At 46.3% G+C, this 26631-nt stretch overlaps 1 protein-coding gene across 1 annotated transcript; it reads left to right on the top strand.

Annotated features, from left to right (window-relative positions):
* Positions 1 to 45: 45 nt before the first annotated feature.
* LOC309325637 (serum paraoxonase/arylesterase 2-like) lies at positions 46 to 22781 on the top strand. The gene is made up of 9 exons (XM_081833821.1): positions 46 to 235; positions 7578 to 7648; positions 14696 to 14751; positions 15795 to 15960; positions 16173 to 16299; positions 16998 to 17198; positions 19882 to 19963; positions 20432 to 20560; positions 20973 to 22781. The coding sequence occupies exons 1-9, from the start codon at positions 162 to 164 to the stop codon at positions 21129 to 21131; spliced, it is 1065 nt and encodes a 354-aa protein (XP_081689947.1). The 5' UTR covers positions 46 to 161; the 3' UTR covers positions 21132 to 22781.
* The last annotated feature ends 3850 nt before the right edge of the window (positions 22782 to 26631 follow it).

Genomic DNA, 26631 nt, shown 5'->3' with positions numbered 1-26631 from the left:
TCCTCGGGGCTGCGGCCCCGCTCTCGGCTCGGCGGGGCGGTTTCGCGCGGGTGGGAGGCGCTGCCGAGTCCGCGGCTTAACCCGAGGCGGGCGGGGGGGAGGGAAGCTTCCTGTTGAACTTGCCGGCTGCCAGTCGCCTCCGGACCGTCGGGGGCTGAGCCATGGGGAAGCTGCTGGCGCTCGCCCTCGTCGGGGTTCTGGGCGCCTTGATCGGAGAAAGGCTGCTGGGATTTCGGTAAGCTGCTCCCTCGGCGCCGCGCTCGGCTTGTTTACTGGCGAAGTAATCCCCGGGTGGGGGACTCGCTCCGGGAGTTCATCGCCTTCAGATGGAGGTTCACTCTGCATAGGATCGGGCTGCCCCGGTTGCCTTTAACCCTCTTGCGGGGCTGGAGGGAGGGAGCGAGCGAGCGAGGCGCAAAAGGCGGCGCAGGCAGGCCTTAGATCCGACTGTGCGCTTTGGGGTGGGGATGTGCCGTTCGGTTCGGTTCTCTTTCGTCCCCTCGCTCGCTTGCTTGCTCACGGTACCATCCTGCGCGTTCAGTGGCGCGCTTTACCCCCAGGGAAAACGTGGGCGGCAGCAGCAGCAGCAGCAGGATCGCCGCCGAAAGCTGCTCCCTGGCCGTCAGAGCCCCGCTGATCTCCGCGGGGCTTTCTTCGGAGTTCGGAGCCAGAGGATCGCGCTGCAAGTGCCTGGGACTCCGCAGCCTCCTCTGCTGCGCGTTTAGAAGAAAACGCAGCAGCAAAAGCGTACATTTTGGGGCCGTCTGATCCGGGCGTTAAAAAGAAAAAGAAATCGGTTCCAAAGACGGGATGCAAAACTGAGGGAGCTCGTTGCTTTCCTCTTCTCTTGTTTTAAAGAGAAGAGTTCAGGACGAACTGCCTTGTTGGGCCCTGGGAAAGTTTCCTCCGCTAAATTAGGTTAGAAAGTGGGGGGGGGGGGGGTTTCGGCTGGAAGCCTTGACCCTTTGTTTAGCCCTGGCGCCTAGATTCTCCGGGCAAGATATATAATGTCATCTCAATGTCTTCTGCCCCTCCTAAAATAGCGGGTCGGCTGCTGCTTGCTTGCATCTCATCCCTGCTGTGGGCAGAAGGAGGCACTGAGGCGCTCTTTGTTTCCCAAAGAATGGAAGTGGGGGGGGGAGGGGATGCTTAACTCATTATCTGCCAGTTTCCCCAATTTTAACAGGTTCTTCTTCTCACTTCCTCCCCTTGGGCTCCAGAATTTGAAAGTAAACCCAGCTGGTAGGGAAATGGCCTCTTCCTATCTGCTGGAGAGAACTGACAGCAACCCACCTAAAATTCAGTTTAGTGGAGAGGGTTAAGCACTCCCCGCCCCCCTTGCAACACACAAGAAGCTACTCTACATTCATGAGGTTTGGGAAAGTGTCTTTGCTGCAACAATGTCAAGTTCTGCACTGACTAAGCTTTGCTGCTACTCTTGGCAAAAGTCATTACACAGTTGAGGTAGAGGTAGCGAGAAAACTAAACCCATTTGTGGCCCCCAATGAGCCAAGGCTGTTGCAAATGTACTTGTTTGCATCTTCTGCTCAACGTGTGTATGAGTGCAGCAAATCTTGAGTTTATATATGCATACTTAATTTTATTTGTATGATGCCTTCCCGCAGTTTAAACCATCCTGAAGGCGGCTTACAGCCTGAAAAATACATAACTATAACATAACAAAGGTAGTCATGAACAACAAATAAAAGATTAAAAAATGCACAACTATTTCCATATAAATCCCAAGATTTAAAATAAAGACATGGATAAAACCAGCAACAACCCCCCAGCACAAGAGTTTGTTCAGCTTTTGCAGCTGGAGTCAGTCAGGCCAGTTGGAAATTGGCCAGCAAGGTAGGGAACAGGTCTTCAGGACTCACAGCCAAGATGGAGTGTGCTTTAAGAGTGCTTTAAATGGATGAGAATACACAAACACACACACTGTAAGTCTTGAGACTGCACCAAGCATTAAAAAGTGTTATTATACAATTTTACAGGCATGGTGAACCATGGGAGCTGTAGTTCGTTGTTGGGAATTGCTCTGTGCAGTCAGCACCCTTAGCAAACTACTATTCCCAGTATTATTTGGGAAGAGTGCTTTAAATGTATGGTGTGGATATGGCTGCCTCAGTTGTACATAAAGCTGGGGTGGGCTAATAGGAGGGAAGTCTGGTTTTTAAGAGCAAAAGGGGCATACAGAAGGAAATGGCAGGCCTTCCTTGTTCCTGTGGGTTACTTTCTCATGCAGTTTTCCTTTAACTGGATTCCTGCACTGGAAGTGGGAGTGCCTGGGCAAAAAAATCACTAGTTTCATATTTCATATTACTTTGCAGGGCTGAGTTGCAGTTACTTATGTACTTTGTCTTGTGTTTGGAGTAATAAGACTCTCTGTTCTGGCTGAAGGACAAAGGTTGTTAAATGTTACCCTTCTGAATGGTGCATAAATGTAATATAAACTAATTATGAAGCCGGCATCTATTTTGGTTTATAAGTAAGCACTCTGCTAATTGGATAGTTAATTGGAAGGAAGAGGTTTGTGGTCCTCTGGGCTTGGTGAGGGGGGGGGTGTGTGGAGGGGAAGAAGAGGGATATCCGTTTATTTGTTTTTAATTTTTGTCCCTGTTTCTTGATCTGCAGACGCTTTGCTCTGTGATACCCCTGGTGATCTGGCATGAATGCTCTTTGGTTCGCAAACCAACCTCTCAGTGTTAATGCACTCTTGTCAACAGCCAATGGCAACCTTCATTTCCAGTTTGACCAGGGAGCATAACCTGCAATAATGCTTGCCATAGTTCTCTGCAGAGAATTACTTGTTAAGACCTCTTGGTTGCAAATGTGTGGAATAAGGCAGCCAAACACCCCCAAACTTAAAATGCTTGCCTTAAAATGGGTCCTATTCCTTTTAGTTCATTCATTACACTTGCATGTATGTTTGGGTTGCTAACTAGCTATCTCGCAGGATTACACGTGGTGGAAAATTATGAGAGGGCATAATAAACAAACATAGCCAGGGGAAACTGCAGTTAAGGAGATAATAGTGGCATCATATTTTACTTTTGTAAACGGACAGCAACAAGCAGTTTTCTTTTTCACATGACCAGCTACCTGCCCCCACCCTCCCACCCCCGCCTTCAGATAACAGTTTTATATGCTACACAATTTGGGTTTGAATGAGGAATCTGAAGCTTCTCATTGCTCAGCAGTGGTGGGTAAGTGTACTGTTGTCACAGCTGGAAGCAGCATAATTCAAATAGCTGCACATCAGTGATACTGAGGCCCCGTTATTCTGTTGCAAACTGTAGAGGGATCACACAGGCTTCCCACTCCAGCGGGAAGATATTAAGCCAAGACTGCATATTTGTGTTACTGATGAGAGCACTTATGCAAGAAGTAACTCCCGGTGTGTGTTCAGAGGAAACAAAACCAGTTGTGCAAAATCCTTCGTAGCGAGAATGAACCGTATCAAAACACAATAAATATAATGGGGTGTTCATGGGGAGTTGAAAAGCGTTGCTGCAATACAAAAGATTTTTTAAATGGTTAGGATTCAAACATTCCTTACTAGGGTGAAGAACGAAGAGATGACATCCATGTTTACTTCCAAGTAAATGTACATTCAATCTCTGGTTAAAGTGCCATGGAAATGTACTGTATACTCATTTCAGATTATTTACACTGCGACAAGAGGGCTTTGCAGTGCAAGCCTGCTATGTTGCAATCTTGCTAACACAGCAGTAAAGTGGAGGTAGATATTGAAGTTGTAAAAAAGAAAAGAAAAAGAATTCGGGCGAGGCAAAGGGATAGCAACTGTTATCTAGAGACTGCTGTGCAATAGAGCATGGGCAGCCATGGTTTCGTCTGTTGTATTCTATTAACGTGGTCCTTCCAGCAGATAGCAATGTTAAGAATCCCTGGAAATATTTTCTGTGAAATATTTATTGAGACATCATCAGGGACTCCTGTGTGAGGGAGCATAGTTCTCCTCAGCTAATCTGCATGGAAGCAGGTTGTGTCGCTTGGTGGGTGAGAGAAAGAGATTGTGGGGAGGACCTGCCCGCTTCTGTTCTGACCCCTTGGGGAGCTGGCAGTAGGTACCGGTAACTGCAGACCTCAGGCCAGAAATGGCTAGCCACCACTGATTTAAACCATATCTGACAGCTGTCCATCCAATTCCTTCTTGAAACTTCTAGGGGGGAAATTCCACAGAGTCCTCCATTGCCTAATTGAACTGAACCAGGAGGTTTTTTTCCCCCAGACAGCCATTGCAAGAGCACAGTTGACTGGGAAGATCTCTTGTGCAAGCCCCACTGAAATGAAAGCAAGCTGTGCAGGACTACCCTTGTGTAGCTTCCATTCATTGCAGTGAGGTAGGAGATCTTTCCTCTTGGGTTTTACCCTAAGCAGTCATTGTTGTAACCTGAGCCCACCGTATTTTGCCTGTCCTTTAGGTGATCTGATAATGCCTTGTCCAGTCTGCCCTTGGGCAATCTCTTTAAATATTTGAGAAGTTTTCCCTTTAAACCATTGATTGTCCAAAACAAACATTTCCCAAGTCTTTCAATGTAGTATGTTCCAACTGCTTGAGCCACAAAGCTCACTAGGATCAGCCACCTCAATCTAACATGTCTCACAGGGTTGATGTCTCTTCATTTAAAGCACATTTGGAGCACATTATTTCCTTCAAAAAAATCTGGGCATTGTAGTTTGTTAAGGGTTCCTGGTACCGGTAATTCTAACTTTGTGATGGGTAAACTACAGTGCCCAAAATTATCTGAGGGAAAAAATGAGCTTCCAATGTGCTTTAGCGTTCTACTGTGTCCACAGGGTTACACTGAAACAATCATGGGTTGGATTGTCACCATTTGCATTGCTCATACCTGAATTATCTCTGCTGGTTGCTACCACTCAAACTGTGGAGACCAAATAAATTAAATAAAAAAATTATTTGTCCGGAGGCACCTTAGAGACCAACTAAGTTTGTTCTGGGTAGAAAGCTTATACTCAGAACAAACTAAGTTGGTCTCTAAGGTGCTACTGGACAAATAATTTTGTAATTTATTTCGACTGTGTCAGACCAATATGGCTACCTACCTGAATCTAAAATTGTGGAGACCAAAAGCTGCAGTTGGACCTAGGCAATGAATGCAGTCCAAAGTGCCAACGCTCTTTCTTGTGCATTGGCATAAAAATGCCAATTAACTGTGGCTTTCCATTTCCCAAGAGATCTTCAATGAGATTTTGTACACAACATGCATTTAAAGCACATTTCCCCCTGCCCCAAAGTATCCTGGGAACTGTAGTTTGGCAAGGGTGCTGGGAAGTGCAGCTTTGTGAGGGATAAACTACAGTTCCCAGGAATCTTCAGGGGTGTGTGTGTGCTTTTAATATGCTTTAAATGTATGGTGTGCACCTGAGGCAGTCTGTGAACTATATGAACTGACTAACCTGAATGTGATTCACCACCCAAGCAGAAATTTGTTCTGCAATAGAAGGAAAGTCATATAATCACTGCCATTGCTGGCAATCTTTTAATTATGTTAATTCGAAGAGAGTAAAATTTCAGTGTGCATCAGCTTGCCCTATTTAGCTTTCTTGTTTTACTTTTGTTTGTTTAGTAGACAAAGCTATTTTTGTGTGTGGAAACTTTCACAATTTGCAGTTGACGCCCATTCATTGCTACAAATGAACTTATGAAGCTGAAAATATTCGGAGTGGGGAGGTATGGAAAACACTCTGCCCTACATGACTGCTACCAAGTGAGATGGTCCTTTAGTTTAAAGCAGGCTTCCACAACCTCAGCCCTCCAGATGTTTTTGGCCTACAACTCCCAGGATCCCTTGCTAGCAGGCCCAGTGGTCAGGGATGATGGGAATTGTAGTCTCAAAACATCTGGAGGGCCGAGGTTGAGGAAGTCTGGTTGAAAGCCTTTTCAAAGGTCCTTTAATACATGCATTGGATGGCACAACATGCAATAAAGCTAAGCAGGGTGTGGCTGATTCCTCCTACCTTTCCCAAGTTTTCCTAGCTTCCAAATCATGTTCTCAAAGGCACTATTAAGTCAATACTGATGGTGTTGCCTGTTCAGCAGTGGGCGTTGGGGAACACTGTGACACCATAAGAACAGGGGTGTTTTCTTTGCTACTGCTGCTGGGGGCTGAGCTTAGCACCATATCTTGCAATCTTCTGCTCACCATGCTACAAACCTTCGGGAAAGATAAAGGCAGACACGGGTGTGTGGTGTACTGACATGTCCTAAAACGATTCCCCCCTGAAACGGTTCCTCATTGGCTTCAAAAAGGCAGTTCTAGCCTCTGCAACAGAAAACATCTGGGTCTCCTTAAAACAATGGCAACTCATAAAGTCATGAAATCGAGGGGCACGATAGTTCTTGGTTTTGGAAGTGCTGGATGAAAAAGACACTCGGGGCTTAGAACTGTTTTTGGTGTTTGTTGTTTTTTTTGGTAAGACAGTCCCTGCCCTCAGGCCCATAGTCTTAAAAAGACTTGACACATGGAAGAAAGAAGGAATGGGAGGGAGAAGGGAGGGGAAAAACAAGCTCCGAAACAAATTATTAAAGCTAAAGCCAGTATCAGTTGCAGTTCTGACTGTCCTGCCCTCATTAAAGAGCAGTCCTTTCCCTGAAGCACTCTTCTGTGAGATGCACTGCACACACACACACACTCTCACACACATACACCCTGGTGATGGCTTAGTATCTAAGCCAAGGGTAGGCAACCTAAGGCCCGGGGGCCAGATGCAGCCCAATCGCCTTCTCAGTCTGGCCCACAGATGTTCCGGGAATCAGTGTCTTTTTACATGAGTAGAATGTGTCCTATTATTTAAAATGCATCTCTGGATTATTTGTGGGGCCTGCCTGGTGTTTTTACATGAGTAGAATGTGTCCTTTTATTTTAAATGCATCTCTGGGTTATTTGTGGGGCATAGGAATTTGTTCATTCCCCCCTCCCCAATATAGTCCGGCCCACCACATGGTCTGAGGGACGCTGGACTGGTCCACAGCTGGAAAAGGTTGCTGACCCCTGATCTAAGCCTTCAGTCCTCTACCCACTTAGCCGAGAACAAACCTTGTTGAACTCAACGGGACATAATTTTGAGTAGACATGTATAGGACTGCTCTGTAAGACTCAAGGCATTTCTGGATTAATCATGCAATTTATATCCAGTTTATACTGACTGGGCCGGTGGGAGGGAAGCTCGCTGGAAGTAGGGAGCATTCCATTCCAGCCAAAGGAGGTATAAGTGTCATCTGAATGGAGGTAGAATTTGGTAATGAACCCATCAGAAAGGCTATAGGAAGAAATGCATGCACCAAAGCCCTTTGGGGAGAAGGGCACAATGCCTTTAAATGTGAATAGTTGACCAGTCTGAGCCCAAGGTACCAGTTCTGGGGAGCAGTTCTGGGGAGCAGTTCTGTGAGTGGGCTTCCTGGAGGCATCTGAGGGGTCACTGTGGCCAGCAGGATGCTGGACTAGATGGGGCAGATTTGGTAGGGCTCTGCTTTTGCTCTTCCATATTTCCTATTTTAAGTCTATGTTTATATTTGCTTTCTCCTCCAGACATAGATTGTGTGCCTCGCGAGAATATAAACCGAAGCGGCTTCCAAACTGCCACCTTATAAAAGGAATTGGTAGGTCTCCCGCATGCTTTTATTTGCATTTATTCCCTCCGAATTCTCTTTTCTCCATCCTTTCTATGCCTATTTATATAAGCCCTCTTTCCAGAGGGATTTACATCGTCTCAATTTTTGTACTTGGTTTTGTTTTTAGAGGTGCTTCATTAGTATTATTGTTACGTAAATAGTATTTATATGGAATTGTGCAGAAAAGAACAGAGATTGGGTCTGCAGGCTGGTTGTGAAAACTAAATTGGGTATCTTCAGCCTTCTCAGACTCAGGAGCCACGTTTAGTTCCAAGATCCATTTGGGGACCTATTTCCTATTTTTCTTACCATATATTTGCATGCATGATAGTCGTGCTCCTATTGCATCCCACCTTGGGTCAGGCTGCATCCCACCAGTTAGCTCAATTAGTGGAGGGCATTCTTTGCATTATTACTGTCAGAGCCACCCTGGGTCCCAGCTCACAAGAGACCAAAGTCCAGTCCAAGCTATATACAAAAGGTTTTATTGAAGATCATTGTCGTCATTACATCCAAACTCCGTGGCTCCGCATCTGTTACCCTTAGATGTTAGAAGTCCCCTCTGAGTCCGTCCCTCCCCTGCACCAATTTAAGAGGCTTGTACTGCTCCACCTTTTCCTCTCTTTCCTTTTCCGCAGGGTCTTCCTGCCCCCCTGTCTTCCCTCTTTCCGGGACTCCCCAGAGGCTGAGTCTTCTCCCGCCTGCTCCCCCCTCCTTCGTGCTTTGGCACCAGGCTCCTCCTCAGAGCTCTCCTCATTTCCGCGCGCCTCTATATTTGAACTTGGCGCGCGTACGTTGCCTCTGACCTTCCTTTCTACAGTTACGCTGCTCTCGGTACTACACTCCTCCCTTTCAGGCAGGACGTCTTGCTCCGAACTCCTCCCCCTTCCTCCTTCCTGTCCTGCTCTTTCTGACACACTGGCAACTTCCCCCCCTCCACTCCGTTCCGACGGGGGAGCTGGTCCCGCTTTGCCACTCCCACTGGGGATTCCCTCTTCGTTCCCCTCTCTCTGACTGATTCCCTCTCTATTGCCCCTTGGCCTGACCAGGGGGGCTCCCTTCTGGGAATCCTCTGATTCGCTAGACGGACTTTGGGACAACCTCGGCTCGTTGTCGTCCTCTTCCTCCTCGCCCTCGCTCTCTGTCTCCTCTCTCCCTAAAACCCTGACATCCATCCCCCCCTCGAAGCCCCCCCTTCCCCCCTTCCACTCATCGGGTGCAGGTTGTGGAAGCTGCCGCTCTTCGGAGGCGGACGCAGGATACAGATTCTGCACCTCCATCTCCTCTGTTTGCAGTTCGTTGTACGAGTGTTCGAATTCGGGTTCTTGACCCAAGGTGTTCTCTTCTCCCTCCTCCATTGGTACCTGGTCCGGTGCTGCCTGCCAAGGTCCCGTCAGCCATTTCCTGCGCCAGTCCTCCTCTGGTTGCTCGTCCCACCAATAAGAGGGTTCTGTGTCCACCCCCGAACACGATCCCCTGGGCGAGTTGGAGTCCGGCGACCTTTCTTCAGCTGAAGAAAAGCCGTGGAAAGTGCTGCCTGAACATGTGGGCGTAAAGAGCCAGTCATCAAAGTACTCGGCTGGCATGGGTCTATGAGGGAAAAGGGCATGGAACTCGTCTTTTAAAAGAGGTTCGTCTAAGGCGTAGCCCGGCACCCAACCATTGGCACTGACTGGGGCACCCTCTCTGACTAGAAAATATTCTACTCCCTCTTGCCCCCATCTCGAGTCCAGGATCTCTGTGACCTCGTTGAGTGGTTCGGCCCTAGGCGCCCTCTCCCTCTCCTGTGACTTAGTGTGTTGTTGCGTGACTGTGTCAGACTCCTGAAACCTGTGCGGTGCCTTGTAGGGAGTGAGCACCGATCTATGAAAGACCGGGTGCACTCTGGAACCTTCGGGGAGGGCTAGTCGAAAGGCTACAGGGTTGATTTTAGCCTCCACCTGGTACGGCCCTAACTGCCTGTGCCCCAGCTTCTTCTTGGCCAACGACTTGGCTGGCATCGCTTGGGCCGCTAACCACACCCAGTCCCCCACCTGGATCTCCTCTCCCTCTCTCCTGTTTTTGTCAGCCTGCACCTTATATGCTTGCTTGGCCAGCTCTAAATGTCTCCGCAACTCTTCGTGCACCTCCTGCAGCTCCGCTGCAAACTGGTCGGCTCCTTGCGGCACCCCCTCTCCCGGTGCCACGAACCCCGGGAAGGTTCTGGGGTGACGACCATTGTTCGCGAAAAACGGCGTCACCCCCGTGGACGCGTGCTTCGTGTTGTTATAGGCAAACTCTGCCATCGGCAGGTAGTCCACCCAAACTGCTGGTCGCTGGTTGGCGTAACATCTCAGGTACTGCTGCATGATCGCGTTGACCCTCTCAGCTTGGCCGTTGGTTTGTGGGTGTCTCGCCGACGTGAGGTTGATTTTGACGTTCAGGATACCTAAAAGCTTCTGCCAAAAATTGGAAACAAACTGGCGCCCCCTGTCGGACAGGATGGACTGCGGCAGCCCATGCACCTTGAACACGTGATCGATGAAGAGTTTGGCAGTCTGTTCCGCCGTCGCCACCTTTGCGCATGGAATGAAGTGCGCCATCTTGGTGAACAGGTCCACAACCACCAGTACCGCCGTCTTCCCCCTGGAGCTGGGCAGGTCAGTAACGAAGTCCAGAGCTACCCTCTCCCACGGTTGCTGTGGCGTTTCCAGCGGTTCCAACAGCCCCGCTGGCTTCTGGTGTACTGGCTTGAACCTCTGACAAGTGTCACACCTGGCGACGTAATCCGCTACCTCTCCACGCATCCGGGGCCACCAAAAGTCTCTTGCCACCAGTTCTATTGTCTTCTCCTTACCGAAGTGGCCCGCACTGGGGGCGTCGTGCAACTGCTGCAGAACCTTTGCGCGAAGCTCGTCGCTTGGCACGTAGAGGGCACCTTTGCGAGTTAGCAGCCCGTCGCGTAGTTGGAACTCTTCGCCACTCTGCACACCTCTGCGCAATTCCTCCATCTTGGACTGTGCGAACTGATCCACTTGCAACGCGCGTCGCACCGCGTCCAGATCTACTGTGGCGGCAGCGCACGACCACGCCTGCGGTGCGAAAATGTGCTTGGCTTCTACAGGCGCCGCTTCATCGAGATATTGCGGTTTCCTGGATAGCGCATCGGCTATAACGTTGGAATCTCCTGGGACGTACTCTATCCGAAAGTCGAAATCCGCGAAGAATTCCGCCCAGCGCATGTGCCTCTGGCTTTGGAGCTTCGCCGTGCGCCAATACTCTAGGTTCTTGTGATCCGTGCGGACCTGTACTGTGTGCTTGGCTCCTATGAGGAAGTGTCGCCACGCTTTGAAAGCTGCGTGAATGGCTAACAGCTCCCTGTCCCATATGGTGTAGTTTTGCTCCGCTTTGCTGAGCTTTCTGGAGTAAAAGGCACCGGGTCTCCAGTTTCCATGTGGATCTTCTTGCAGGAGTACGGCTCCAACCGCTCTGTCTGACGCGTCGGTCTCTAGTCGTATGGGCTTGCCTGGATTCACGTGCAGCAGCTGCTCCTTGGAGGCGAAAAGGCTTTTAAGCTTCTGAAAAGAGCGCTCCGCCTGTTCCGTCCACACGAACCTCTTTTTCTTGGAACTGAGAGTGTCCGTGATCGCTGCCGTCTCCTTTGCAAAACCTCTGATGAATTTGCGGTAGAAGTTGGCGAAGCCGATGAATCTTTGGACTTCCTTCCGATTGCGAGGGCTCTTCCAGTCCAACACCGCGCGGACCTTGGCGCTGTCCATGGCCAGCCCCTTGTCGGACAGCTTGTAGCCTAGGAAATCCACGTCCGTCACATCAAACTGGCACTTCTCTAACTTGGCGTAGAGCTTGTTCTCCCGTAGTCTCTGCAGGACTTCCTTTACGTCCTTCTCATGGGCCTCCTCCGTTTCCGAAAAGATCAGGATGTCGTCGAGGAAACACACACATTTCTTGTAGAGAAGTCCCGCTAGCACGTGATGCATAAATGCTTGGAAGACGTGAGATCCATTTTGGAGACCAAAGTCCAGTCCAAGCTATATACAAAAGGTTTTATTGAAGATCATTGTCGTCATTACATCCAAACTCCGTGGCTCCGCATCTGTTACCCTTAGATGTTAGAAGTCCCCTCTGAGTCCGTCCCTCCCCTGCACCAATTTAAGAGGCTTGTACTGCTCCACCTTTTCCTCTCTTTCCTTTTCCGCAGGGTCTTCCTGCCCCCCTGTCTTCCCTCTTTCCGGGACTCCCCAGAGGCTGAGTCTTCTCCCGCCTGCTCCCCCCTCCTTCGTGCTTTGGCACCAGGCTCCTCCTCAGAGCTCTCCTCATTTCCGCGCGCCTCTATATTTGAACTTGGCGCGCGTACGTTGCCTCTGACCTTCCTTTCTACAGTTACGCTGCTCTCGGTACTACACTCCTCCCTTTCAGGCAGGACGTCTTGCTCCGAACTCCTCCCCCTTCCTCCTTCCTGTCCTGCTCTTTCTGACACACTGGCAACTTCCCCCCCTCCACTCCGTTCCGACGGGGGAGCTGGTCCCGCTTTGCCACTCCCACTGGGGATTCCCTCTTCGTTCCCCTCTCTCTGACTGATTCCCTCTCTATTGCCCCTTGGCCTGACCAGGGGGGCTCCCTTCTGGGAATCCTCTGATTCGCTAGACGGACTTTGGGACAACCTCGGCTCGTTGTCGTCCTCTTCCTCCTCGCCCTCGCTCTCTGTCTCCTCTCTCCCTAAAACCCTGACAATTACTATTATTGTTGATTTATTAATTGCCTTCTAAAACACCGTCTCAAGGCAATTTACGATAATTAAAAGCCGTTAAAGGCACAAAGCAAAAGACACATTTAAAACAAGACTTAAAACCCTAACAGGTGGGCATTTGTGGTAAAGACCCATTCATTCAGCTGGCATGCCAAGCAGCCCAGGGTTGATACCTGATATTTCCAGTTTAATAGGAAGTGTGAAGCCCTTCTACAGGAGACTCTGAAAAAGCATCCCTGAATGGGATGCTGACTGAGGCTGATGGAAGTTGTAATCCAGCAACCTTGGCACAAATCAGCCACCTCTGGTGTAGACGATACACAGTCTTGACTAGGCCGCTTCCTATGATATTTTGTTTTTATTGACTTGGTCGCACACTTGAAATCCAGGGGGAACTAGTACTCTGTAAATGCTTACCCTTTCTTAAAACCACCAGAGTACCAATTTGAACCAATACTCTTGAATTGGCCCTCTGTAATCCTCTTGGATCTGCTGGCAACATGCCTTAGACAGGGATGGATTCTGGAGGCTGTCGGGGACACAATTGACTCAAGAAATGTTGAAATGACAGCTGAAGTTGTTCCTGTCTCACATCAATAATGTAATCAAATGATGAGAGTTGGCATATGCCGAAAGTATACTGTATTGGGGATGGGACTCCTCTCTAAATCGTCATTCCCTCAACACCTTCCAGATGTTTTGGACTACAACTCATGTCACCCCCAACTATTAGCCATGCTGCCTGGGGTGGGTAAGAATGGTAGTTCAAAACATCTGGAGGGCACCATGTTAGGGAAGCCTGCTCTAAGCTGTAGTTCTTGTACAGAGGCTCAAACATTTGGTGCAGTTGTTGCAAGCTTGACCTAAGGTAAGGATTGAGCAATGCATTCTTCCTTAGCGGCTGAGGCCAGCTGCACACTCTATGCAGCAAACATAGTTTTTGTGTGTACATTGGTATTGCCACAGATACACCCCCTTATGCACATGCCTGAGGACCCTGTCTCTGGAGATTCCTCCACTTCTGAATGCATGTTTCCTCCACTTTCCATGTTTGCTGAGGAAACACCAATCTACATACAGCAGCTGTGTTTGCCACAAAATATTAATTGTTTGGTTATGTTTTTTAACCCATGTTTTCCTCCAAGGAGATCATTATGGCATGCACACTTCCTTCCCCCTTCCTTTTTTTAATCTTTACAACAACCCTGTGAGGTAGTTTGGCCTGACAGACAGTGACTGGCTGAAGATAACCCAGAGAGTTTAGCCTGGGCCTCCCAAGTCCTAGTTTTGACATTCCAATCATTACAGGTTCTGGTACCAAGGTGAGCTACACCTAGCGTGAGTCCCTTACAAGTTCAAATTCTTATATAACTAGTCATTCTTGGCAGTAAAAGAACTATTTATTTTATTTTATTTTATTTTAGCACTGTGGTTTGCTCTGTATGGACTGATATTTAGGTGTTTCACTATTTTTTGTTCTGGCAAAACCACAATAATAATGCCTTCTCTATTGAATAATACCAGACTTCCCACACCCCTTATTTCAGAAAGCAGGCTGTTTGCAGGGTGTAGCAGGGCTGAGTGTTTGCCAGGGCCCTGAGATTAGCAGAGGGCCTGCTGCCTGTTCTTTCAACTCTTGACAAGAAAGTCAGATGTTGCCTAAGGGGATTATCAGTGTGTGCCTCATCTAAGTTCAGGGAGCCTACTGAGGGTGCTGAGTCAGCATTGCTGGAGGGTGATATTCTGAGCACGCTGGCATTGTGTGCCAGCGAGAGAGTTCAACCTGTGCACGATAAGAGCTGTGACAACTTGTGTGCTCCTAATGCCAATGCAGAGCAAACATGTCAGCAGATAGAGCCAAGCCCCGAGATCTTCACAAGAGCCTTGGCCTACGCAACACGTCCTCCCCCTGGCACATTTCCCAGCTGGAGGTTAGCTAGCCTCTCAGCCATTCCTCTCCATTGCATTTGCTTTTTGTGGATGGGCAAAGATCACCATAGCAACCAGAGCCTTTTGCAGCTTCCAGCCGCAGATAAAAGAGAATTTAGCATTGGCCCAGCTTGTTGCCTCTGAATTCCTGTCTCTCCTTGGTGTGAGGTTCTGAGTAACAGTTCAGTGGGGCTGTTCTCTCATTGCTTCCATGGTGCGTGTTTCTTACACACGTGTAAGGTGCAGTGACTCAGAATAATGCAGTCTATGTCCCAGTACTTTAAAAGAAGCAACCTTGTACTCTACTGCATTGTATGGATGTGTCTGAGTAAGATCTTTCTTCTTTTTTTTCTTTGCAGAAACTGGCTCGGAAGATATCGACATACTTCCTAATGGCCTGGCTTTCATTAGTTCTGTAAGTTATCCCAGCAGGGTTGTCTTTCAGGGAAGGCTGGGCTTGTGTTTGCAATGCACCGAAGGAATACTTGAAAATTGCAGGCCAGATCTATTCCCACACAAACACAACCCTTGTTTTCAACAGAATGCCTTTCACGCTGTGCGTAACTGGGCAGAATGCAGGGGTGCTCATTAGAGACTGATGGTTAAAGGGTGCAAGGGTGGGCTTGAAGATTAGGTCACCATTACTAGCCTTCCCCCACCACCCCAGCATGCTAAGAGGCTAAAAGCCACTTAGTAGTGTAAAATAAATAAATAAAACAAAGCCTTCTCCCAAGTGGACTGGTGCAGCAGGGCTGCATGGTTTCTCTACTGACCACACAGTAAGGCACTGAGGGATAATGTAATCCATCTATTGGTGGAATTTAGGGGAAGCCCTAATAAACCTGGACTACATAGCTATTTTGGGATGTGGGGGTTAAACCACAGAGCCTAAGACTTGCTGATCAGAAGGTTGGCGGTTCGAATCCCCTTGATGGCCAATGCTAAATCCCATTGCTTGGTCCCTGCTCCTGCACACCTAGCAGTTCGTAAGTACGTCAAAGTGCAAGTAGATAAATAGGTACCACTCCGGCGGGAAGGTAAACTGCGTTTCTGTGTGCTGCTCTGGTTTGTCAGAAGCGGCTTAGTCATGCTGGCCACATGACCCGGAAGCTGTACGCCAGCTCCCTCAGCCAATAAAGCGAGATGAGTGCCGCAACCCTAGAGTCGGTCATGACTGGACCTAATGGTCAGGGGTCGCTTTACCTTTACATAGCTATTTTAAAGCAGCAATGGCTAACCTGTGGCTGCCTGGCTGTTGCTGGACAGGAGCTCCCATCAAACCCAGCCAGTGCAGCCCATGGTTAGGGATGATGACAGTTGTGGTTCAGCAACATTTGGAGGACCACAACTTAGCATTTCAGTGAATATCCAAGGAAAACAGATGAGTTATGAAAACATCTCTCTGAGATCTTCCTAACCCTTCATGTGACAAAAGGCCTGCTTTCTTTGTTTGCAAAGGGTTTGAAATACCCCGGAATAGTATCGCTTGCCCCTAATAAAAGAGGAGAAATACTTCTTATGGATCTAAAAGAAGACAATCCTCGACCTGTTGAGCTGAGAATCAGCCGGGGGTTTGATCTGGCATCCTTTAACCCTCATGGGATCAGCTTATATATTGATGATGGTAAGTAGATTTGCCCATAAGGAAGGCTGATAAAACAGTATTTATTCTGTTTATTGTTTCACATCTGTAGCCATTCCTTCCTCTCCAAAGGGAGTTCCCTAGACGGGGCAGCTGCTGAGAGCTGCTTCATTTCCCCATATACGTTCTCCATAAGTTCACTCATACTTCATTGCTTGTTTTGTCAGACTCATTCAGTTTTTGCCTTTCCCTAGATGACACTGTGTACCTCTTCGTCGTAAATCACCCACATCAGAAGTCAACGGTAGAGCTATTTAAATTCGTGGAGGACGACAATTCTCTGGTGCACTTGAAAACGATCAAACACGAGCTTCTGCCAAGGTATATAATATCTAAAACAATTCTGTCTCCTTTGAATTTGAAGAGCCAGTTTTAATTTATGCCAAGCACTCTGTGCAATATGCAGAACAGCTACTTATTACTTGCAAGCTGGACCTGAAATTAAATGTTGCGCCATGCAGGGATTCTGCCCAGGGTTCCATTTTGCCCTCGGTTTTCAGTTGGTCAGCATTCCACGCTCGCTGGGCATGTTCAGTCCTGATTAAGGGTTTTACTGCAGAGTTTTGTTTATACTGAAAGGGTTTTACTGCAGAGTTTTGTTTATACTGCAAGCTTCAGGTTCCCCACTGCCTGCCCTCCTGCACCCTGTGTTGGCTGATACCTCCCTCCTGTGTGTGGATGGTACCATTTTGTCTGAATAAGGTCTGGCACTCAAGGGAACTGAGATCACTCTTGGCTTGCATGATGGTATGGTATGGAATTGTGAATGCTCATACGCAGACTTGTGCCTTCCAGATGTTCTGGATTCTGACTCCCATCAGCCCCAGCCAGCAAGGATGATAGGAGTTTTGTTCCAAGAACATCACGAGGACAACAAGTTAGGGAAGACAGGTGGAAAACTGAATAAGCCTGCCTGCCTGTAAACCTTCCCATGTCTAGTATACAACTTGCTATGTCTCTACATAGCAGCTTAGGTGACAACCGTATTTTTATTTACTCTTCTCCTTTTTTTGTCCTAGTGTGAATGATATTGTGGCTCTGGGTCCTGACAGTTTCTATGCCACCAATGACCACTATTTCACAGAGCTCATCTTGATCTACTTGGAAACATTCCTAGGCCTTACCTGGACAAATGTTGTCTACTACAGTCCGAAAGAAGTTAAAGAAGTGGCGTCAGGATTTTACTCTGCCAATGGCATTAACATTTCACCTGACGGGAAGTAGGTATCTTGCAGGTGACGTGGCTTATACGCCGTAAAGGTATTTGTTTTTGTTTTTGTTTTAAAATATTGCTCTCCTTTGGTCAATGCAGTCTTCAAAGAGGCTAACATAAATACAGGAAAGAGTTCAGATTTAAGCACAGTTTTAAAACCCCCCACATACATTACAACAACTAAAGAAAGAGCAGTAATGGGTAATAAATGTAAACAGCAGCAAGGGGGTCCTCATCCTGCCCTGATATTTCTGATAACTTTTATCTTGGCAATAAAGTGAACAAACAGAAGGTACAACTCATTGTCTCTTGGTTTAAGCTGTAATTCATCTGAGTGTCTACATTGCACGATACCATTTCACTGTTAATATTTAAATCGACTTATCTGGGTCTATGTTTGTACTAGCTTTGGGTCCCAGCCAGTGGATAGTAACCCTTCTTTACTCACTTGAGTTATTTGGAGGGTTTTCCTCCTCTCCCCCCTGGAAACAAATCTTCTCCTGTACCAACTAAGGGAGGAATTCAACATACAGCTAAGCAAATTTTCCACTGCTTTGCACTGACAGAGCGATTTGCCCTCTCCTGCCCCAGCTGACAGGCTGTCCTCCTGTCACACACACCCCAGAGTCAGTGGGAAAGGAGGGGGAGGAGAGCTGAAATCCTTGTGTGGGCTTCTGCTGGTGGGACCAGTTAGTTGAACCCAGGCCAGTGAAGAAGCTTGAGGAAGGCAGGACACCCCTTGATAATCTTTTACAAGTGTGGCTAACCTTAGGCCTTCTGGATATTGTTGAACTGCACCCCCGTCCTCCCCACTGGCATGGATAACAGTCAGGGATGAGAGATGCAGCCCAGCACATCTGGAGATCCAAAAGTTCCCCACCACTGCTGCATGGAAAGCTTTTTCACTTGAGCTCCAAGCAGAAAATCCAAGAAATGCCTATGTGACTCTCACAGAGTTGGGTGGGTGGCAGTCCCTACAGTGGTCCTCTGAAATATACTCAGTCCTGTAGTGATTTCATGCTCTTTATTGCAGCTTGTAAAACAGTGATTGAATTGCCCCCCAAACCTCAGGCTTTTATATACATTGTTTACACAATGAGTCCCATCTGATTGACTGATTCTGCTTCCCCCCTGGAGCCTGATTGGTCTTTCCTGCAGGCCAATCAGTTGTTGCATTATAGGATCCTACCAGCTTAATAGGCTGATTAACTTCTTCCTGGAGCCTGATTGGTCTTCTCCTGCAAGCCAATCAGTTGTTGCATTCTAGGATCCTACTTGCCTATTGTTCTAGGATCCAAGGTTAGTACATAACATCCTCCATTTGTCCAAGCACATTGCGTTTTCCAGAGCTGTTTTTAGAACAGCGTCAATCAGCAGAGTGTGGGTTGGTTCTTGTTGACATTAAAGTAATGACACTTTCTGCTTCTTTTCCAAACAGATGCTTCCTTTTAAAAAAGAAATCTGATGGGCACACGACTGTTTTTTAGTTGCTAGCCCTGCTTGCTAAACTAATGTGGTGTTTGTTTTCCTGAAATGTAATAACTAAAGTGCTAATGTCATACTTGACATCAACCTTAACGTGAAAATGAAGTGATGGATTAACTTTTAAATGTGCTAAATCAATGTGTGAGCAATGTGTGAATGATAAGGACTCTTCTCCCCACCCCACTCACATACTTCTATTTAGGTTAGAGAAATAAAATAACTATTTCTTATATAATTGATAGTGGAGTCCCTCCCCCCCAAATGTACTAAGTGCACATTTCCCTGTTTGCATGAACTAGCCTTGCACCAGAACAGCCCCTCCTCCTTCCCTCTCTCATCAAATCAAATGGTGTTGCATCTGAATGGTTTGTTTGTGCAAACCATAGTTTAGATATAACAGCAAACCATCATCCCCCCCCTCCAAAAAGAGGAGGCATGCAGAGTGCATGAGCCCACAATACTGTTCCAATCCAGAATACCGTTGTTTGAGAGCATGCTCTCCAATTGAGATGGGTTAGCAAGGATGAATGCATGCCTCCTCTTTTTGGAGAACCGTCTGGTGGTTCTTCAGGATCTTTGGTTTCCTTGCTGTTTCGAGGAATACATAGGTAACATCCCATTTATTTAGTTATCCATTGCATTTATATACCGCCTTTCTGCCAAGACACCCAAAGCGGTTTGCAACCTTAAAGTACTAAGACAGATTATATAGCATGTAAAATTGAATCAGGGAAGGGACAGTCCAACTGGAGCAGTCCGCGCTGTTGCCTGTGCTTGCCTCCCTCATCCTAGGGGTGAATCTCTAGGATCAGTTACCACAAGGCAAGGGTAGAGAATCTGTGGCCTTCCAGATGTTGTTGGACTTCCACCAGCCCAGCCAACATGGACAATGTTCAGGGATGGTAGAAGCTGGGAGTAGTTCATCAGCATCTGGAAGGCCACAGATTTCCCACCCCTGCCATAAGTAAACTTATTGCTATTTTAGGAATTTCCCAGAGGAAGGAAGGAGGACTACACAAATTAGTATATTCCCCCACCTAAAAAAAAACTTGGCACTGTAAATCACCAGGGCAGTCTGTTTTGAGCTCCTCTTATGAATGCATTCATGAAATATTTCATTGTGTTCCAAGCCAAAGTTATTTTCTTACCTGTAGCTAAAAAGGCATTCATGAAAGAGACTTTCACCTGTTTAATTTAATTTCAAGGTATGTCTATGTTGCTGACGTGTTCGGTCTAAGCATTCACATCTTCGAAAAGCATGAGAATTTGAGTTTAACTCCACTGAAGGTAAGCCATGGCCAGTTTAGAAATGAGACTAATGCAGGTATGCTGAATATCTGAAACAAACCACAGATTTTAGGCTGTTCTCCACACACACCCATTGATATTATTTTATGTTTAGAATGTGTGTGCATGCATACTCATCTGTTTGTTATCTTTAGTGAAGCCTTTGCAACCTGGATGCTTCTCATGTGTTATACTCCTCCTCCTCCTGTTTTAAATTTTGGAGATTTAATTTATGTTTTAAATTTTGCATATTGCGTACCTTATTGTTGTAAGCCACTTCGAGACATGGTGAAAAAGCATGGTGAAAAGCGAGATGTACATTTTAAAATGTATAAATAAAAATAATTTTTTTAAGTGTGTTGTCAGGCAAACAATGCTAGCTATGGGTAAAAGAATGTATTTTCAACATTGCATATGTCAGCTGTAAGCTTTACTTACACATTGTGTGGCTTCATCTGTGTGCTTCAGATATTGCCAGTCAACACTCTTGTTGACAACATATCGGTCGATCCTTCCACTGGAGACCTTTGGCTGGGATGCCATCCCAATGGCATGAAACTCATTTCCCATGATCCAGAAAACCTTCCTGGTTCAGAGGTTAGTAGGAACTATTTTGGCAAGTTGTGTGATAAAATGTGTGGAAGCTTTTCAGCCAGCATAAATGAGAGCATGGGTGATTGACTTTGTCCCTGTAGATGTTGTCAGGCTACTCTAGTCATCCCTGACCATTGGCTGTGCTGGTTTGGAGATGAAGTCCAACATCAGTGGGGGTGGGGGACAGTAAGCCACTCTGGAATGAGATGGTATTCATCCTTAGCAAGAAGATTCTGCTTTAAATTTGACAGGAGGACCTTTTTAGTTCTTTAAACTTATTTTGAACAGTTTTCAGACCAAACTTGTGTTAATGTGGAATTTTTGATGTAGTGACAGAAGGCAGCCTCATGACTCATTAGCACAGATTTTATAGCATGTGTCAGACTAGCTGATGTTATTCTTCACAATTTTTCAGGTCCTACGTATCCAGGGCATCCTTTCTGAGAAGCCTGTAGTCACCCAAGTGTATGTCGACGACGGGTCAATAATCCAGGGGTGCTCAGTTGCAAACGTGTACGACAATCAGCTGCTTATCGGCACCGTGTTTCACAGAGCTCTTCGCTGTGAACTGTAGTTTGCTCATCCTGGTTTGCTCATCACAGCGGAAAAGGTCAGCCTTAATCTGAGCCAAGCTTCCTACCAGATGCAGTTCTCAAATGGCTAACTTCAAAACACTTTGCAATAAAAGTTGACAAGAATGTTCCTGACCTTCCTCACCCACCACCCACTTCAAGAAGGAGGTAACACAAGGAAAAAATATGTTTTTTAAAAGGAAAGCAGCAAGACTGGAAGATTATGTTGACTTCTTTTGACAGTGTAATTTAACAGAGAACCTCAAGTAATGCCTGCATCCATAAAGAAACGGATGCTAATTTGCGATTTTTCTGGATGACCATTGATGACTTTATTGGTGGGAGTGAGTCATTTGGTGGTGGGGTGGGGGGAATCAAAGGTAATCCTTAATGACTAATTGATCCTGCTGCTTCTAGAGGATTTTGCTTTCATCTAAAAGCTTCCCAAGGACATTTGAGACCTCATGCATTCCGAGTTGCTCCTCTTCCTGTATCACCTTTTCCACTGTTAAGGAAATCTTTATACTTAGCAATTATGCCTTTCTGTCATTCCTAGGAAGAGGCACATTTAATGCCTGCTTCAAACGTGACCTGAAGAGGGATGGATCTGATTCCACTCCGTCTATAGATTCAGAGCTCTCGCTCTCTCCCTCTCTTTTAAAAAGAGCAATAATTGCACCTATCAGCTGCCCCAAAGGAAGTGGAGATGGGTCTAAATCCATTCCCCACTCCTCTTTCTGAACATCTGATAGGTGCACTGTCTGCATTTTAAAACAAGAATTCCATGTGCCTCCCCAACAGCTGCACCCAGGAGAGGAACCATGTGCAGAGCAGCATTTATTCCTCATCTGGCTAGGAATATGCAAGTGGAAATCTGCATTCCTACACAGATGACACATAGCTGCGTTAGGGTATGACCAAACCTCTCTTTTTCTGAAAAGAGCACCATGTCACTGCCCTGCCCTGCTGTGGGATAATGTCCCCAAACCTCTTCTATATATTTGGAGAGAAGAAGCAGGTGAGCTCAGAGAGAGGAACACACTTTGCACCCGAAATGACCCAGGTTTGATTGCTGGCATCTCCAGGTAAGCATGGGAGATTTCCCAGTTCTGAAATGCTGGTGAGCTGCTGCCATTCAGTGTAGACACTACTGATCTAGATGGGCCCAGTGGTCTGACTGTATCTCTGTTCTTGGGTTCTTGCCCAAGCACCACCTTTTCAGCCCCAAATCACAGCTTTCTCTCACATCACAGTTCACAAGTACAGAAAGTGTTTGTCCCACTGGCAGTTTGCTCATCAGATATCATCTGTGTCATCAAACAGCAGCAGCAGAAGCTGGGTAATGTCTTTCGAAGGGTAGAAGTCTGTTGGGTTTTCCTTTCTCCTTTCCTTTTGCAGGTGAGAAGGAGAAGTTCTTCCTCACCTTATTAGCAGTAGCCTGGCAATAACCTGGCAGAGAGCCTAGAACAAGCTGTCACCTATGCAATCAACTTTATGCAAGGGGTATAATGCAGGGATATTGCAGTATGTTCTACTCTTATCGCAAAGGCTGATTTTTAACTTAAAAGTTGGCTGCCAAATAAATTGCTCAACTGTATAGATCAAGTCAATTAGGTTTCTTAATAAAGTAAATAAACAACTTTTCAAACGTTTTTGGGTTGTGCTGATCTCAGCCAAATGCATCCTATGAAAACTGCAATCACAGCAGTCTCTGAAAGACAACCTCGAAGCTACTGGGTTGCCTATCACCCTACGGCAGGGGTCAGGAACCTCAAGCCCATGGACCAAATGTGTCCGTCCAGCCAAGCCCCTTTCACCCCTAGCTGCTTCTCCCTTTGGCAGGCTCCTCAAGCGCTTTTGCCATGTGTGATATGTCCTTGAACTGTGGTCCAGCTGCTTGCATGCCTGTACGGAGAAGTGGGTTCAGCACATGCAGACACCTCTGGCATTTGAATGGCTGGAACGTCGCCTACTGTACCGAGGTAGAATTGCACATCGGTTGCACTGATCACTTTTTGCCACTGGCCCCACCTGGGTTTTTGCCACTACCCCTATCCACTTTCTTGCTTCTGGCCTTGCTCACCATTGGCATATAACCACTGGAAGGTTGCTCTTTAGGGAATGCTGCCCACGGGCTAAAAAATTCCCTACTCCACTATCCCTGAAAATGTGGCCATATCTACAACAAACCTCCCACCCTACTAGTATGGTTTTTGCATGACGATCAACTTATCTTAACTTGTTCTGTTTAAATAGCTTTTTCCCCAGTGTCCAAGTGCATTGCTAGAAGGATAATATATTCTATAACAGGCTAAAAATGTTGTCTTCCAATTACTGCTTCTACTATTCAGGTAGGTAGCCATGTTGGTCTGATGCAATCGAAATAAATAAATAAATAAATAAATTTTTAATTCTCCAGTAGCACCTTAGAGGCCAACTAAGTTTGTTCTGGGTATAAGCTTTCGTGTGCATGCACACTTCTTCAGATACTGATGAAGTGTGCATGCACATGAAAGCTTATACCCCAAACTTAGTTCTCCAAGATGCTACTGGACAATTTTAAAAAATATTTATTTATTTTGATTGCATCTACTAGTGAGTTGTCTTCATTGCTGGCCTTTCTGAAGTCACTGTGGCTATTTTCTACAACTATCAAGAGTTAAGGTTCACTGCAGAGAGGCATTGTGAGCAACGTTTGGAGATATTAAGACAGTGCCTCCTTTCATGAGTTTTGATGGAGTCTTCCCTTGTCATTTGGGCAGCTTTCAACCGAACTGATGAAGTGGTTACATATTCTGAACTGCAGCTGTAATTGCCTCTTCTTAGTGGTACTGAATTTTGATGGTCTTCAGTCTTTGCTGAGAGATTTGATGTGGGGAGGGGGCAAAAGGTCTTCACAACTTCCTTCCCTGCTGTTCCTTTTGTGAGTTTTTCCTGCCTCTCCTCAGTCGTTGCTTGCTTGATTTGCTGCTGCTTCGGTGCCATTTTTAAATGAAAACTTTAGAATACCTGTTCCCTATGGTATTCTGGCTGATTGGGGGTCACATAGAGAAATGAGGATGTCATAGCATCATGTACCGGCCAATTAAAATTGGCCACATAATTATAGTATGGAGAGAAAAGAAAGCTGTCACAGGGCCCTCAGTCAGAATGGAAAGGAAAGGGGGAATGCACTCACACTCTCTAGGCAACTAGTTGATATTCTCCATCTTGCCTTGTGCCAGTGCTTTTACTGCCCACCAGTGCTGTATCTTCACTCCAATTTATCTCTAGTTATATGTGATCAATTGTATCAAAATACACACTCAAATGTGTTCCTGAGTGTGTCTTTGTCTGTAGCGCTCTAAGGATGGGAGATAGTTTCAAGGCATTTGGAAACAAAATGGAATGCTTGTCCAACTGCCCCAACTAATAATAATAAATATTTATTGTGGCCCAAAGACACATAGAACAATTTCAGAACAAAATACAGCCAACGACAAAAGAGAGAAACTGAGGCGGTCATTTTGTTTTGTCTTGAGTTTGATGATCTTTGTTTCTTTTGACTTCCGAAAGAAACTTTGCCACTTTGTCAACACCTTCATAGTCTTATAACCAGCAGGATTTCTAAGGGAACTAGGACAACAGAACCAGTTTAAACTTTTAAGTGTTGACAGGATTAGCGGACAATGAAAGTACACACAGGTCTTGCTTACAAAACACAATGCGTTCTGTGGAAACTCTTTGTCAGGCAAGCATTTGGATAATGAATCCATGATTTCCACTACTTCATATGGAAATACTTCTAATGCGGGATTTGTCTGATTTCTTCCCCCTGCCCCTCTTCATGGTTTCTTCTTGAAATGGTTGCAGCCAAGGGGGTTGGACGATTTGTCCGATCTATCCTGTTTACTGATTTGTCTGATCTTGTTCTCCCACTCTCTCCAAGGTTTCCAGTAGAAAATGGTTGCCGGTGACCAGCAAAGCGCAAACAAAGGAAGTTGGCTGTCTGGATCTGTGGAGCATATAGCAAGGTTTTGGCATAATTCTTTACATGCATATAAGCGGATTTTAGGATAGTGAGCTTGTGGGTAGTGGGACCTGCCTATGCAAACACTTTAATCCTACCTCAAACCTTCTGGTCTTGCAGGAAGGGCACTTCAGGTATTTGCTGCAGTCTTGCTTTTTTACTTTCATGCTAAGCTTTTAAGTCAGCTGGGCAGGGCTGATTTCTGCCAAGCTTCCCTGAGGCAGTTTTGCTTATAAAGCATGGGGGTTGTTTGGCAGACCGAAAGAACATTTGTTGCCCAGCTACTTTGGAATTCGTTTAAAGTTGCCCGGTAAGTAAGTGCAATATTAAATTCTAAATTTAGAGCCAAGGCTGTTATCTTTTAGTTGGGGTGAGGGACTGTAAAGTCAGGTTTGAGTCAGTTGGTCAAGGCAGCTGAAGAATCTGGTTTTAAGGAGGCTTGTTCTCAAGAGCTTTGTGCCCTTCCTAGGTACTTATTTGGCTGAGTGCCTCAGATACATGACATAGAGGCACAACATTCATGCCACTGAGGAAGTCCTAAGCCTTGTGCTTTTTTCCAAACTTGTGAAAAACTTTCCCGTTTGAAGGAAAACTATTATGCAGCTGTGGGAATTTTCAACCCCTGAGTACTCCAAAGAGTCTGAGGTGAAAGCAGAGGCCTCTTCCTCTCCAAGGGAGTAATCCTGTATAAGGTCAGAGGCTCAGATGTAGAACTCATTTCATAGAATTGTAGTTTGGAAGGTTGACCGTGAGGGTCAACTGGTCCAGCCCCCTGCAATGCAGAAATTCTTTTGCCCAATGTGGGGTTTGAACCCACAACCCTGAGATTAAGTATATCATGCTCTACTGCCAGCTGAGGGTTAATGCTAGGAGGCCCAGGGTGCTTTCCAAGACAGAACTCACATTTCCTTTCCCCCTTTGCTGCATGCAAATTTAACCATGCTTGTGGGCTGCAGTGAGCTGGTGAGGACAAAACACAATACCACCGAGGAGTTTCAGTATTTCATTTATTGCATTCGTTGTCTAACAACAATACTCATTGGCAATAAGTTTATATACACTAACAAATTAATCACAGTTTTTTCTTTAAAAAAAAGAATCTGTAAGAATACGAAGGGCAACTGGATTTTTTTTTGTTTGTTCTTATTTTTATCTTAATGCCTCCAAGTAACTAAACGTAGAGAGATGTTGTTTTTCCTGGGAAGTTAAATCTTTTGAAAAAGAAGGACAAATTAAGAAAGCACAAGCATACAAACTCAGACAGGGCATTGCAGCAGCATCTTCCATGCAGATGATTTGACACCTAGATGCACAAAACTAAAAAATGAACTAAAATACCAGGATAACATGCAATTCATACATTAACACCTCCCCAACACACAGTTCCCCCTCCCCCTCCCCTTTGACTGACAAGCCAACACTCTGTTTCAAAGCAATGGGGTCACACAGTGCACTTCTCCAGGGTGGCTTTGGGCTGTCTTGTTTTAGCCAGA

This window comes from Podarcis erhardii (assembly GCF_964252035.2).
Source record: "Podarcis erhardii genome assembly, chromosome: 12".
NCBI lineage: Eukaryota > Metazoa > Chordata > Lepidosauria > Squamata > Lacertidae > Podarcis > Podarcis erhardii.
The sequence above is the reverse complement of the archived record's forward strand: the minus strand, read 5'-3'. Positions and strand labels throughout refer to the sequence as shown.